Below are 16,334 nucleotides of genomic sequence, written 5' to 3' on the forward strand. Positions count from 1 at the left end.
CTGATTGTAAAGGCCCTACTCTCTGTCTCAGGACTTATCTTTATTGTGTATTCTTACTTTTATGAAATAAAGATCATTTAATTGCTGAGTTTGTAAAAATATTTTTGTATGTTTGTGAGGGTATATATTTTTGCACATCACTGGTCAGAGTTTGTGATATTTTCTACCCTTTTAATGTGTTTTTTTAATCAATATTACATTTTTTTTTTATCATGATATGGGTTTGTATCTGTGAGATGACAGCTTTTTATGTATTATTTAATTTTATCTAATTCTAATTATATGAATGTAGTAGTAGTAGAGGCATATGAAGCAAGAAAGCAAGCTTACATAGTATCAGCTAAAAAAAAAAAAAAAAAAATATTTCACACATCCATTCCCTCTAAAAGTTTGTCCAATTGGAAGTTGATGGCTTAAATAAATTTAAGCCATCAACTTCCACAATAACAGATGGAAGTTTGTTCCATCAATCAACTAACCACTGGCTAAAGGCAAATTTCTGCACACCTATTTTACAACTGTCTTTCCTCAATTTGAACTTATGCCCCCTCAGGTTCATAATCTGAGCAGTTGAGCAAGAGGAAGAATCCCATCAGAATTGAGTGTGCTCAACTCATTCAAGGCGTTATACACCCTTATACATCAGATCATCCCGCAAGTGCCTAGTCTCCAGATGCTGCAATTTACAGAACTTAAGCCTTTAAGCCTTTCTTGGTAAGAGCATCCCTTTGTTCCCTCACCAATCTTGTTACCTTTTCTGTACTCACTCAAGCAACTCTATATCCTTCCTAAAATGAGGCCTCCAGACCTGTACGCAGTACTCAAGGTGTGGCCTGACCATTGCCGTACAAAGGGATAATCCTTTTCCCTACTAGGAAAATTCCTGTATATTATTGACAATATCCCATGACCCGTTCTGGCTGCTTGTCTGCACTGCCTAAGTGTAGTACCACACAGTTGGTACTTTTTTCTAGGGTTACTTCTACCCATATGCAGTACTTTGCATTTGTCAATGTTAAACTTCAGTTGCCACTTCTGAGCCCATCTGCCCAACTTTTCTAGATCCTTTTGCAGTAGCACACTGCCATTACTGTCATTAACAACCCTGCTAACCTTTTTATCATTTGCAAACTTGGACATTAAGCCTGATATACCTTCATCAATATCATTGATAAAAATACAAAACAACAGTGTGCCCGACACTGAACCCTGGGTGGATTCCACTAATAATATTCATGCATGAAGAGCAGCATCGATTGTTTACCACTCTCTGTCTTCTCCCACTCAACCATCCTTTTATCCATTGTGGCAACTTGCCCTTAATAGCATACTGCTCCAATTTGTACAGTAGTCTTCCACGCACAACAGTATCAAAAGCTTTCCTATCGATAAATAAATTTTTGTTTTAATTTTTTTTATTTTTTTATTATTTGGTCTGTGCAATCAACTAAATTCTATGAATAAAATAAATTAAAACTTTTCAAAGGCATGTTTTATGTTTTAATTGAAGTCATGCTTGAGATTTGCACAAATCTTCAAGGTTTCTTCTTCAAGAATTTATTTTCTCTCACTTAAATTAAAATTTGTTAGTTTTAGTAGAGGCAAATGATGCAAGAAAGTAAGCTTATAATCAGCAAAAAAAAAAAAAAAAAAACCCACTTCCACAGTACCTGCTCATCCTTGAATTTATTCAAACTAGCCACTTCCACAACACCCGATGAAAGTTTGTTCTCAATCAACCACCCACTGGCTAAAGGCAAACTTCCATAGCATCTATCCTGCAATCATCCTTCTTCAGTGCCCTTTGAATGCCCCTTCATGTGTGTATTCTGAGTAAGAGGAAGAATGCCTCAGCATAGAGCTTGCTCAATCCATTCAAAGCCTTAAGCACCTCAATCAAATCACTTTGCAGGTGCCTAGTCTCCAGGCACTGTAGTTTGCAGAACTAAAGCCTTTCTTGGTAAGACCATCCTTTTGTTCTCCTCACCAATCTTGTTGCCCTTCTCTGCACCCATTCCATCAGATCTATATCCTTCCTAAAATGATGCTCCTGACCTGTATGGACTATTCAAGATGTTTCCTAACTGTTGCCTTGTACACTGGAATAATCACCTCCTTATCCCTGCTAGTAAAATTCCTGAATTTTACTAGCAGGGATAAGGATTGAAAAAACCCAATGAACTATCCTAGCAGCATGTTTACACTGCTCATAGAACTCCATATCTGACTTCACAATCATCTCCCCAGTCTTTTTCATTTTCTACTACCCTGAGCGTAGTACTGCCACAGCTGGTACATAAATCTGAAATTAATGTTACCCATATGCAGTACCTTACATTTGTCAATCAGTGTTCTATGTTAAACTTCAACTGCCATTTCTCAGCCCATCTGCCTAATTTTTTTAGATCTTGTTGCCATAGCTTTCCTTGATTACTGTTATTAACCAACTTTTGTATCATCTTCAAACAGACATTTAGCCTGATATACCTTCATCAGTATCATTAATAAATATAGAAAATGATAATGGGCCCAGCACTGAATCCTGGTGGACTCCACTAATAAAATTAGTGCATGAAGAGCATTGTCCATTAATAACCACTCTGTCTTCTCCCTGGGTGCCTCCGTAGCCAGGTAGGCAGGAGCAGCAGTGCGTAGTACACGCTTCTTGATTAGACCGGGGTTCAAGCCCATGACCACCGCATATCCCCGGAGCAATATGGCCTTAGTTGCTAATGCTCCTAAAAACCAAATAACAATAGCAATTGTCTTCTCCCACTCAACCATCTCTTTCTATACATAGCAGTAACTTACCCTTGATGCCACACTGCTCCAAGTTGTACATCAGTCTTTTATGCACAAGTATATCAAAAGCTTTCCTGAAATTCAAGTAAATGTTTTTTGTAACCAGTTCCTTTGTTACTGCATCACAGTATCCAATCAGATTAGCCATACAAGATGAAAGGAAAGAAAGTACACAACACTGGGAGAATTAAAAGTTATGGGTTTTGTATTCATCGATATCACTAGTCAGCTTATTTTACTAAATGTAAAAAATGTAAGGAAAATTTATTGCATTTTTTGTATCAAATGCAAAAGTATAAGGGAAAAAGTCACGACATTATGGATTTGTTTGATAATATTTGAATTCTCATTCTGTTAACTCTTGAAAACATATCCCTATAAAAATATGTTCTTTATTTCAATATCAAAGTCAGTTATAAAAATATCCCTGATTGACTAGTATTCATTAACCAATAATTTCAAATGCAGAATTGATAAATTTGAAGATATTGAGGAATCCGAAATTTTTTTTGGATCCTGAGAAGAAATTTTAATTGCTTTCTTTCCTACTCAGAATTACACTGGCACGTTTGGCTATAATCAGGATAAGTAGTTATTTAGAATCCTCATGCATATTTTAAAGACACTGTAATTATATCAAGCTGCTCATTCAAGAAAATTTTTATTTAATATGTTGTTCTTGTTTTAAAAATCCGTATTTTATTTTATATATATATGTCATAAATTACAGAGTTCCACTCCATTTACAATATGTGAGTACTATATAGAATACTTATTTTGCACATGATAAATACTATAAAATCAAATTGTAAAATAAGATTGAGGAACATATAATAAATATAATATAATATAAACTTTTATTTGTATTTTTTTTAAGAAAAATCTTCAAAAAGAATTTGGAACATAAATATAAAATAATAAAACATTTAATATAATAATAAACAAAATAAATATTAAATGTAAAAGGAAGCTGAAATTCTGTTATTCAAGCTTTAAAAGTAACAAAGTCAACAAAAGGATAGGGTAGCCTGCAAGTTTAAAATATGCAGTAAAACATATAATAGACTGCAATGTCCATATTCTCTCTTAATATGAGATACTAAAAAATATTCATTACAAAGATTTTTATTAGGAACATAAAGTAACAAGGTCATGGATAATTATAGTCACTGTGCATCTTGTTATTTCCTGATTATTATTAGTATATTCTTAATATACTAATAATACAGGATGATTCTAAATTATTGTCGGGGTTTCCTTGGCCTATAATTTTCAAACCGGAAAGAACAAAATAAAACTGCTTACAGAATATGAAAGTGTAACTCAAAAAGTTTTATTTGGCAATGCTGTACTTGCTGCATTGATGTCTGGGATATATTGACAGCCTTACTTCAAAATGGCGACTGTTCAAGAGAAGGCAATGTCGTACTTTGGTTTTTCGAAAAGTCCATTACCACAACGCAACGTCGTTACAGAACTCAGTATAGAAAATATCCACCTTCAGATAATGCTATCCGATGTTGGTTAAAGAAATTTCAAGAGACTGGTAGTGTTCTGCACCGAAAAGGAGCAGGAAGACCGAGCACTTTGCAGGAAGATGTTGATCGAATCCATGAAGCGTTTTCTCGAAGCCCACAAAAATAAATTAGACGAGCTTCTTTGAAGTTACGTATACCACAAATGACTGTTTGGAGGGTTGTTCGCAACTGCCTTCACCTCCATGCCTACAAACTGCTGCAGATTGTGCAGGCTTTAAAGCCGAACGATAAACCAGCTGTTTCCAATTTGCCCAAGACATTTTGTTAAACATCGAAGCTGGTGAAAATTACCTTTGGAGATGGAGTGATGAAGCAACATTTTGCGTGTCAAGGAGGGTAAATTGTCATAACTGCAGAATATGGGGATCGGAAAACCCTCACACCATTCAAGAATTCGAAAGAAATAGTCCAAAGGTCAACGTTTGGTGTGCTTTGTTATGTTTGGAAGTTTTGGGCCCTTTTCCTTTGCGAAAAAAACAGTGACAGTGATGACCTTTTTTTTGTTAGTTGTTGGAGCATCGGCTTCTGTGGCCATAATGCACCTCCCAAAGTTTTTGCATTTTACTCTGATCCAAGCCTGAGGCGGGATTCGAACCCGTGACCTTTGGGTTGCCAAGCAGGCACTTTACCCACATGGCCAGCCCGGTCGGCAGTGGTGACCTATCTGGACATGCTACAGCTGTATCTGTTACCCCAGTTGGAAAATCATCAGCCAAATGTGGTGTTGCAGCAAGATGGTGCACTGCCACATTGGGCTCTTATTGTCCCAGAATTCTTGACATGCATTTTCCTGGGCACTGGGTTGGGCATGGTGGACTGATTCCATGGCCTCTTCACTCACCCGATCTTATGCCCTTTGGTTTCTTCCTGTGGGGATACGTTAAGGACATTGTGTGCAAGATCTCTGTGACCTCCCTCAATGAACTGAAGCTCAGAATTGTTGCTGCAATGGAAACAGTTACACCGCAAATGCTGGAGAACACTTGGAGGGAAATTGAATATCGCTTGGACATCTTACGTGCCACGAAAGGCACGTATGTTGAAGTTGTTTAGCATTCTGCAAGTATTGATTCTGTAGATAATAAAACTTTTTGAGTTGCACTTTCATATTCTGTCAGCAGTTTTATTTTGTTGTTTCTGGTTAGAAAATTATAGGCCACAGAAACCCCGAATAATTTAGACTCACCCTGTAGTATAACAGTACATTCACCACTGTCATCTTAAATTGCTTGTATACCATACAGGCAGATGTGCTGATCAAATATTGATTTGCCCATGTACATGCACTGCACATTTTAAGGTCTGTTTTGTTTTGGATACAAATATTCACTACACTATTGAAGCAGTATGTAAATTGTCCATAAAACTTATTTTTTCTATAAGTATAATTTATCTATTATACAACTGGTTACTCCACTTTCATTAATTTAATAATATCAACATACATTTTAATTTTAATGTGAATGCATAGGGAGGCGCCTCCGTAGCCAGGTAGGTAGGAGCAGCAGTGCATAGCACATGCTTCTTGATTAGACCGGGGTTTGAGCCTGTGAGCCACCAAATACGGAGGATGCGGAAAGGTCAGGAAATGACCACCGCATATCCCCGGAGCAATATGGCCTTAGTTGCTAATGCTCCTAAAAAAAACCAAATAACAATAATGAATGCATAGGTGAAGGGTCTCTTTGACTAGCATTGGGATGTTTGCCTTTGTTATTTTATTAGTGCCAATATAATTTAAAAATCTGTGTTAGCTTTTCTTTTGCAGTTAGGTATCATTATTATTTTTATATTAAATTAATTTTTCATAATGAAAACTGCCTGGTAACAGCAGTCTAGAAATTGAAATCTCTGTCAAGGAATCAGATTTTGAGTCAACAGATATTTCCAATTTATTGGAATTTTTGTAAATTTAGAGTCAGTTGGACCATGAATAGAGGAATTTTAAATAGATTGGACCTGCATTTTGAGCAGTAATTGTCTTGTGTTTCGAATGGGAGATCAAAATAGAATTCTCCCAACACACACACACACAAATTATTGTAATTTTGATTTGTACGAAACCCTTAACAAATGAGTTATATGCAGATTACCACAGATGGGAGGAGGATTGTGTTTGTGATAAATTTGGTTTTGATGGAATTGTAAACAGAAATGTTATGCCTGAGACCAGGCACACACACTCTTGATAATCTCATAAGCCATAAAAAATAATAAAGTTACAGTTTTTGGAACAATTTCTTGGAAAAAAAAGCTGATTATTAAGTGGCTAATACTATTATACTCTTACTATTATACTATAGTGTAATACTATTATACTGTATAATTCTGATAATAGCATAACATATTCCTAAGAAATTCATTCAACTTTTATAATTTGATTATTTTAAATAATTTTTTATTGTGATATTTTTAGGGAATTATTGTAAAAATTAAATAATGCTATTAGATAATATAACCTCTGATATTAAGAATTTAATAGTACATTTAATTTTATTTTTCTGTTATTTAATATTAAAATTAGATAATATCAAGTTATATAAGTAAGGTCAGATATTAAATAATTTTGTCTTTCAGGAATTGGTGTGCTAGAGTTACAAGGTAAATTTCGTTGATCACTTTTTTTTTTTTTTCTGTACAGATAATAGATTCCTAAATTATATAAAAATTTCAGGTCTTCAGTTCCTGGTCTGAAGTTCATCAGAATTCTGTTGCTGAGATTTTTAATTCTAATTATCTTGGTAGTTTACTAACCGAACAGAAACCTAGGAATACAGCCAAGTGAGTTGACAGTTTTTAAAATTTTTAAGTATAATGTAATCTTACTTTTTTAATAAATTTTTTGTGTAGTCACATTACCATATTTTATATACCACATTACCATATACTGCCTTTATGACTGTAGTAGTAGTAGTAGTAGTGGCATGTGATGCAAGAAAGCAAATGTATGAGCTTATGCAGCATCAGCCAAAAAAAAAAAAATCACACCATTCCCTCCAAATGCCTGTCTAGTTCCTCCTTAAATTTATTCAACCTATCAACTTCCACAACGACAGATGGAAGTTTGTTCCAGCAATTAACCACCCGCTGGCTAAAGGCAAATTTTCGCACATCTATTCTACATCTGTCCTTTCTTAATTTGAATTTATGCCCCCTTAGGTTCGTAATCTGAACAAGTGGAAGGATCCCATCAGAATTCAGCGTGCTGAACCCATTCAAGGCCTTATACACCTCAATCAGATCACCGCGCAGGTGCCTAGTCTCCAGCCACTGCAATTTGCAGAACTTAAGCCTCTCTTGATAAGAGGATCCCTTCATTCCCCTCACCAATCTTGTTGCCCTTCTCTGTACATGCTCAAGTAAATCTACACCTTCCTACAATGAAGCCTCGAGACCTGTACGCAGTACTCAAGGCGTGGTCTGACCATTGCCTTATACAGAGGGACAATCACCTCCTTTTCCCTGCTAGCAAAATTCCTATATATCATTGACAAAACCCCATGACCTGCCCTGGCAGCCTGTCTGCATTGCTCAGAAAACTTCATATCTGCCTGCACAATTACTCCCAGGTCTTTTTCATTTTCTACAACCTTAAGTGTAGTACCACACAGTTGGTACTTTTCTCTGGGGTTACTTCTACCCATATGCAGTACTTTGCATTTGTCAAGGTTAAACTTCAGTTGCCACTTCTTAGCCCATCTGCCCAAATTATCTAGATCCTGTTGCAGTAGCACACTGCCATTACTGTCATTAACAACCCTGCCAACCTTTGTATCATCTGCAAACTTCGACACTAAGCCTGATATACCTTCATCAATATCATTGATAAATATACAAAACAACAGTGGACCCAACACCGAACCCTGTTGGACTCCACTAATAACATTAGTCCAAAAGAGCAGCACCCATTGATTACCACCCTCTGTCTTCTCGCACTTAACCATCCTTTTATCCATTGTAGCAACTTACCCTTAATACCATTCTGCTCCAATTTGTACAATAGTCTTCCATGCGCAACAGTGTCAAAAGCTTTCCTGAAATCCAAATATATGATATCAAAATTATTTTTTGCATCCAGTTCCTTTGTAACCACATCATAATATCCTATCAAATTTGTCAGACAAGACTTTCCCTTAACAAACCCATTCTGTGTCTGAATTATTGCTGCAGTCTGTCTAGATGATCCTGCAATGCATCTTTAACCAGCGACTCCATTATTTTACCCGGAACAGAAGTTAAACTAACTGGTCTGTAATTACTCGTGTCACCCTTCGATCCCCCTTTGTGAATTGGGGATACATTTGCACATCTCCTGTCCGTGGGAACCTCCCCTGAGTCCAAGAATGCTCTCATAATTATGGCTAAGGGTTTGCTTAGTTGCTTTGCCGCCTCCTTTAATATAACTGGATAGATCACATCCAACCCGGGTGCTTTTCTTACGTTTAACTTCAACGGTTTCTCTTCCACTTTGCTCTCAGTTATTACAAAATCATTAAGTATCCTGCTACAATTTGATAACCTTCTGCCATTTTCAAACCTTAATAATTCCTCACGTGTGAATGTAGATGCAAAATACTCATTCAGTTTGTTTGCTATCTGAGCAGGATATTCTATATTTTCTATATTGTTTTCTATATTGGTATGTTAGGGATACTACAACAGGAATTCTTGACTTGGTTATTACTTGATTCATCCATGATTAAAAATCTTCAGGTTAAGGGCCGTTGGTGAACCGTGATCATTTTCATAAGGGAAATTATGCTGGTCTTAGACATTGCATGAATTCCATTTAGTGGGACCAGTTGAAATTTTGAATGGATACAAATACTAAATGGGAATGGTCCAGAGTATAGTTTTGGCTTCTATTTTAATACTTTTATTAAAGTATGGCTCAATGTTTAACACAAAATGGATAACTGATAAATTCATATCTGAAAAGACAGCTGTTTCTGAATAACTACAAATTATCAAAATATTTTGCTCTTGTTCAGTAAAGAATGAATAAATTGGTCTACAATCAGGTTACTCAGGGGTAAGACAAGTTAATTTGGATTTTGAGCAGGATTTGGCAAAGAGATCAGAGTGATAAGCAATTCTCCTGCATGAACACTAAAATTGAACAGAATGAGCTGGATTAGTCCCCTACTGAGGAGCAGAAGACCCTATATTGATGATTTAAGCAGATGGCTGATGAGTGGAGCATCGGATACAATGTCAATTTTCATAATAAAGTTTATTTTTAATTCATCAACAGTCAAGTAGGGATGGTAGCTAAACCATAGTATTTTCATTCTAATTTTTAAATTATGGATGCACAGAACTGGAATAATTGGCTTTATATTTTATTAAATATAAAGCCAATTATTCCAGTTTTCATATTTTATAAATATAAATTTATTTTTAAAGCAACAATCATGCAAATGCTCTCGGAAACTCTTGCATAAAAAGTCCTTCACTCTTACACTTGTATCTGAAGTTGTATTTGTGAGATAGTTAACCTGGACAGATATTTATTAAATCATCTAATTTCCATGCCCAGCTGTTTAAGTACAGTGGATTTTCTTCTCCCTTAAATTAATTTTTCAACTGATAAATGAAGGAAACAACTAAATAGGCCTCTTGCTCTGGGATCCATAGTATAGGAAGTATGAATATTGTTCTCCACCGGAGGAACAGAAATAGTATAAAATATAATGAAATTTCAGGTACAAAAAATTTCATTATATTATTTACTATTTCCATTCCTCCGGTGGAGAACAATATTCATACTTCCTATACCGAAGGAAACAACTTGAAAAAAACATGGTTTTTTTTCATTGCATTTTTAATGATATAATAGTTTTCCCATTGCACTATAACATGCATCATCATTATTATTATTATTATTATTATAAAAAACCTTTTTCTCCTTTATGGGGTCATATGACAGATACTGGTACCAAGTGCATGGGGTGGTTGGTTGTGTCCAGTTACTGTTATTATTGTTGTTATTACTGGTCGAAGAACTCTCTTACCATTCTACAGGTGTTCAGGATCGCGGCTTTCTGGTTATATAAGTGTTCTCTGGGAGGCTTATTGCTGCTAGGTTCTTATGGAGGCTCTTTGGCACAATTCCGGTGGTTGACACAGTATTCGGAATGGTTTCTTGTTCCATATGCCTTGTATCTTTGACTTCCTGTCTTGGGTCTAAGTAGTTCCCGATCTTTTTCTCACAAGTTTTCTGGAAGTAGCTTATGTTGGGCATAACTATGTCAGTCAGGTAGATAGCAATTTCTTTCTTGTCTGGTCTGTTGTGTGGGATCTTGTCCATTATTATGGCTTGATCCCAGTACAGCCCAAGGTTCATAGTTGTAACATGGTAAACTTTCTTTAATCAGTTGGTATTTTTGCACTGGCTTTAGATGTGTTATCTTGTCTGTGAGTGTACTCCGTCTGGGTGATCACCCTGCATCCTGCGGTGATGTGCTGGATTGTGTCTGGGGCAAAGTGACATTGATGACATGTGTCATCTGCTACTCCGGGATTTTTGGTGATGTATTTCCTGTAGGTCCTGGTGTTGATTACCTGGTCCTGGATAGTGAGCATGAATCCTGCAGTCTTGGGGAAGAGCCTTCTGTTTGTGAGCCGTGTATTGGAAGCTATCTACAATGACCTTCAAGGCTACATAGCCTTGATGGAAGTCATTGTAGATTGCTTCCAACTATCGCTATCTTCTGATGTATTATCCTCGTGACTTGGTAATGTCCTTGAGTGTACTCTGTCTGGGTAATAACCCTGCATCCTGTGGTGATGTGCTGGATCTTGTGGGGGGTTTTTCTCCTGTGGGACCAGGTAGCATCATCGACATGTGTCATCTGTCACTCTGGGGTCGTTTGCATTGTAATTCCTAGTGTTGATTACCTGGTCTTGGATGGCAAGCATAAATACTTTGGTCTCGGGGAAGAGTCTCTTGCTTGTGAATCATGCATTTGATGCCATCTTATCTATGTATTCTTGATGGAGGTCACTGTAGTGTCTGCTATGGAGTGCCGTCTTTGCCCTTTTGTCGTAAGCGTAATCTTCATCCTGAACCTGAATTAAGGCTCGGACAAAATGCTATTCCAGTAGCAGCGGACACAAAATTCTTGGGACTCGTATTTGATAAAAAACTGACCTTTCTGGATCACATCCGTCAACTCCGCACAAAGTGCACAAGAGGTCTGAATATTCTTCGTCCTCTACATCTTGGGGTGCGGATCGATGCACCCTACTACACATTTACCGTGCGCTTGTACGATCCAGACTAGATTACGGGTCCCTGGTATACAATTCAGCCAGAGACAGTGTACTTCGTTGGCTGGATCCTGTCCATTATCAGGCTCTCTGTATCGCTATTGGAGCATGTCGAACATCTCCTATCCAGAGCTTATACGTTGAAGCAAACGAACTACCGTTATCGCTTTGACGTAAGCAGTTGTCTCTAATGTATGCCTTAAAACTGAAATCCCTGCCAGACCATCCTACGTGGCCATTCGTTTTTGAGCCATGATGAAAATTTGTACAACACCCGTAAGACTGCCAATCGTCCTTTTGGTATTCATCTCCAAGAGCTACTCAAAGAACTTAATATCAAGGTAGACAAGGTTGCCCAAACACCAAAGCAACCCCTTCCACCCTGGCATGCTCATGTTCCAGCATGTGACTTGTACCTTAGAAATTGGGGAAAGTCGGACACTCCATCATCTGTCTACCTGCAGCTTTATTCAGCACACCGAGCTGAGCATTCTGACTTCGCGCCAGTTTACGCAGACAGTTCGAAGTCAGAATCATATGTGGGATCTGCTGCTATCTTTACAGACACCACTACATCGGAGCAGATTCTCTCTGAATGCAGCATATTTACTGCAGAGCTGCACGCTATAGAGTTAGCCTTGGATCACATCAGTAAATGCCAATACCAACAGTTCATTTTATATTCCGACTCTCTCAGCGTGTTACAGGCTTTAATAACTGTGAAGGCGCCTCCGTAGTCAGGTGGGAAGGAGCAGCAGTGCATAGCACATGCTTCTTGATTAGACTGGGGTTCGAGCCCGTCACCACCAAATACGGAGGATGCGGAAAGGTCAGGGAATGACCACTGCATATCCCGGAGCAATATGGCCTTGGTTACTAATGCTCCTAAAAAAAAAATAAATAAATAAATAAATAACTGTGAGATATAATTCTCATCCAGTTCTGTCTTGCATTCAGCAGAAGATTCACTTTCTCCATGAACGTGAATATGATATCCGCTTCTGCTGGATTCCCAGCCACATTGGGATTAGGGGAAATGATTTGGCTGACTCCGCAGCCAAATCAGCAATTCCCAGTAATAATCGTTGCCTGTCAGTCCCCTATACAGACTACAGGCAAATAATACACCAAAAGATACACTCCCAATGGCAGGATTCGTGGAATAGACAGACTATGAATAAATTATATCGTATAAAGCCTGTAATTGAACTGCGGCAGTCTAGTCTGCGCAGGAATCATAAGGAGGAAGTTGTTCTTGCCCGGGCCCGCATAGGACATAGTCATTTGACTCATTCGTATTTGCCGAGGGCTGATGATCCTCCTATGTGTGAGTCCTGTGGCACAATTTTATCAATCAGACATTTTAATTGACTGTCCAGATTTTAACAATATCCGTTTTACCGCTTTTAATCATTGAGCCATATACACTCAGTCAGATTTTATCCGACAATGACAATGTGTCCGTTATTTTTAGCTATTTTAAATCAATAAAGGTTTTTACTTGTATTTAAAATTTACATGTTATTGTTATTTCTTTATTGATTTATCTTTTCTACATTTTATACCTTTGTTATTTTATATCTTAACATGGTGACCTAAGTTTTGGCGCATTATAGCCTTAGTTGCTAATGGCCAATAAAACCCAATCTTTCTTTTTTTGCCCATCTTTCTTTGTTTCTTCTATCTGTGTACGTGGGTTCTCTTTGTTGAGGTTGAGCAGTGTATGTGCCGTTTGTCTAGCTTGCTTATGGCTTGGTACATTGGCACTGTGTTTTCTGGGAAGTAATCCCTCATTTTTTTGTCCATTTTTCTGTCTTTATTTCTTCTATCTGTGTAAGTGGGTTCTTGTTCAGATTGAGCAGTGTGTGTACTCTGTTTTTCTAGCTTGCTTATGGCTTGGTACATTGGCACTGTGTTTTCTGGGGAGTAATCCCTCGGGTTCTTAATTGCCTTCTTCTGTTCAATTAGGTTTCTCAAACCCACCCTCCTTTTCAGACTATGTTCATTCTCTTGACGACCAACTTCGGTGATGGCAGCTCTTGGTTATCATTATCCTGGTCCAATCTGTGATCCTGAATTTGTATGTTAGAACTGGGATCGTGTAGGTGTTTATGGCTGTGACCATGTTCCTGTCATTCAGCTTTGATTTTAGCAGTCTTTTCAGTCTCTGATAGTATTTCTCAGTCAGGTGGACCTTGATCTCCTTGTGTTCTAGCTGTTGAGCCTGCATCATTCCCAGATATTTGTAGGTCTCTCTCTCTCTCTGTTATGGCTTCAATCTCTTCATCAGTCTTCAGCTGGTAGTTTTGGCCAACTGGATTTCCCTAATGCAATCCATGGGTCTTGCATTTGTCGAGACCAAATTGCCCAGACAAATGCAGATAGGCATTGGAGTTAATTCTCGGTTGCCACATAGTGTTTAATGTCATTGATATACATCAGGTAAGAGAAGATGCAAAGGTTCTTCCTCCCTTCTTTTAGGGTATATCCATACTTCCTGTTGTTGGGCATGGTAGAGTGCTAAACAGAACCACAATGGGCCCAGAGCATCTCCCTGGAAGATTCATCTTCTGATGTCAGTTGGTCTGGTCATGATGTTCTTGACCTTGATGGTGATCCTCCTTTTTGCCATGATTGCTCCTAGGAAGTGTGTCAGTGTCAGGTTGACTTTGTAGATCTTCAGTGTCTATATCAGCCAGCTATGGAGCATGGATTCATAGGCCTTGTGGTAGTTGTGTGGGCCATGTACAGGTTGAGGTGCTTCTTGTAGGCTTGCTCCATAATTGCTGCATCAGTGGTTAACTGCTCTTTGCATCCTTTGTTCATCTGCTTACATTCCTTCTGCTGCTTAGCTATGATGTTCTGGCTCTCCAAGTGGTCTGACGTCTTAGTTAGCAGCTGGTTAGGATCTTGTATATTGTTGAAAGACGGTTGATTGGTCTGCATTTTGCCAGGTTTGCAGTATCTTTGTCCTTAGCCTTTGGATAAGGTATAAGGTGTGTTTGTGTCAGGTGACACCTGGGATTTCTCTCATCTCCGCATGTGTTCGCTGTATCGAGGACAGTACACTGTCAAGCCAGAGACTTGAAAGTGTGTGGGCTGTGTCTGTGCAGTGTGATGTGTTGTGCCCATTGTTTGTCCAGCTTATTGGCTGCCAGGCCCATAGTGGGGCCCAACATTGCCCATACCTCGCCACATGGAGGCTAGCCAGGTGTGTCCAGTATCACAACAAGTTGCTCTGGCAGGTCCTGCCACCTAGTTTCCTGGGATTTCAGTGGCTAGGACCTAAAAAACATTTCACGCATTTGATGTTAATGCTTAATGAGATTGCTGTTAAAAAATCGCTGGTTGGGGTTGAATGCTAGAGAGACGTGTTAAAAGGCCTAATAGATCGGGCAAAATTTTGATATTATTAAATTTAGACGTGTGGGACTATACACTAGATGAAAGCTAGTAGTGGAAGAGAGGGGAGGCTGATGACTGGGGGTAGATTTAGAAGTAAGGGGTCGATAGAAGAGATGGCCCCTGCTAGGTCACACCAGAGGGAAGTTTGGATGGCAGGTGGGGGGCGACAAAAAGTTATCTCTCCCTGCCAGGGATAGGGGTTGGAAACAGGCTGGGTCACCTGGCTTAGGCAGCAATCAGCTGCAGTCCCGGTCTTTGTTCCAATATCTTGGTTGTCCTTTTCTTGTGGTGCTAGTCACATCCATGTGTTTGGTCAAGTATGATTGTCCTTTCCTTAGGATTAATTTCCTTTTGTCTCATCTCTGGTTTAAGTCAAATGTGCAGTGCCGGTTGTCACTAATTCTTGTGGTCAGTTGTGTCAACTGTTGAGTTGAGAGGAAGCTGTTTGTGGTCGTTATTTCTCTAGGTGTTTCGAGGTCACAAACTTGCAGTTTTCCTGTTTGTCACAGAAGGTGGTCACTTTATTGAGAGCTTAAGGTTTCTTGACTTGTGGGGTGATAAGATCATAGGGTCCCAATTCTTTCTTCTCCTAGTGTCGTTGTGTCATTTTGTTGTTTGCACTTTCTCCTATGTTGGTAATTCCTTTTGTTGTCATTTATCTCGCCACTTTCCTAGTTGGGGTTTTGTGGTTGTGGTAAAGTTTGTTGCTTGGCATATATGGCCTGGGCAAAGTCTGAAAAGGCTCTGTAAGTCTAGGCACTCTCCAGAAGATGGTGTTCATTATTTCTTGGGTTGTATTGAATCTTGGTGATTAATACTAATTGTTGTGCGCCCTAGAGTTTCCAGCTATGAGCAAGGTGAGATCATCCGAAAAGGCCATGGATCCCCCAGATCCAAGGCCAGAAATTCATCCAGCACATAGTTCCAGAGGAGAGGTCCAAGCACAGAGCCCTGCAGGCAACCTCTATGTATTTGTCGTTCAAGTTTGGCAAAGGGTGTCTTAACGACAACTCTTCTATTTGAGAGGTAGCTTTTGATGCAAGGATATAGATTTTGGGGCAGTTCCGTCCTCAGTTGTGCGAGGCACTTAGCCACTAAAGGGTGTCAGACATCTTTCCCCCCCCCCCATGATATCAACTGAGATAAGCAGAAAATATTTGCTCTGACAGTTTTGAAGTGCCAGAGTAATGTTTTCTAGTGTGTCAGTTGTGCTTTTTTTTTTTTTTTTTTTTTGTAGTTGTTGGCACATAGGCTACTGTGGCCATAATGCACCTCCCAAGGTTTTTGCAGTACATTGATCCAAGCCTGAGGTGGGAA

At 38.6% G+C, this 16,334-nt stretch overlaps 1 protein-coding gene across 1 annotated transcript in view; it reads left to right on the top strand.

The window, feature by feature from the left end:
- The window catches only part of DUBAI (Deubiquitinating apoptotic inhibitor), a 123,138-nt gene that overhangs the window by 19,046 nt on the left and 87,758 nt on the right, over positions 1 to 16,334 (top strand). The window contains exon 4 of the mRNA XM_090371917.1: positions 7,015 to 7,121. Within this exon, the coding sequence (XP_090228043.1) occupies positions 7,015 to 7,121 (107 nt within the window). The remainder of the gene's footprint in view (positions 1 to 7,014; positions 7,122 to 16,334) is intronic.

This window comes from Mastigoproctus giganteus, chromosome 1 (genome assembly GCF_048544385.1).
Source record: "Mastigoproctus giganteus isolate SK-2022 chromosome 1, ASM4854438v1, whole genome shotgun sequence".
Taxonomy (NCBI): domain Eukaryota; kingdom Metazoa; phylum Arthropoda; class Arachnida; order Uropygi; family Thelyphonidae; genus Mastigoproctus; species Mastigoproctus giganteus.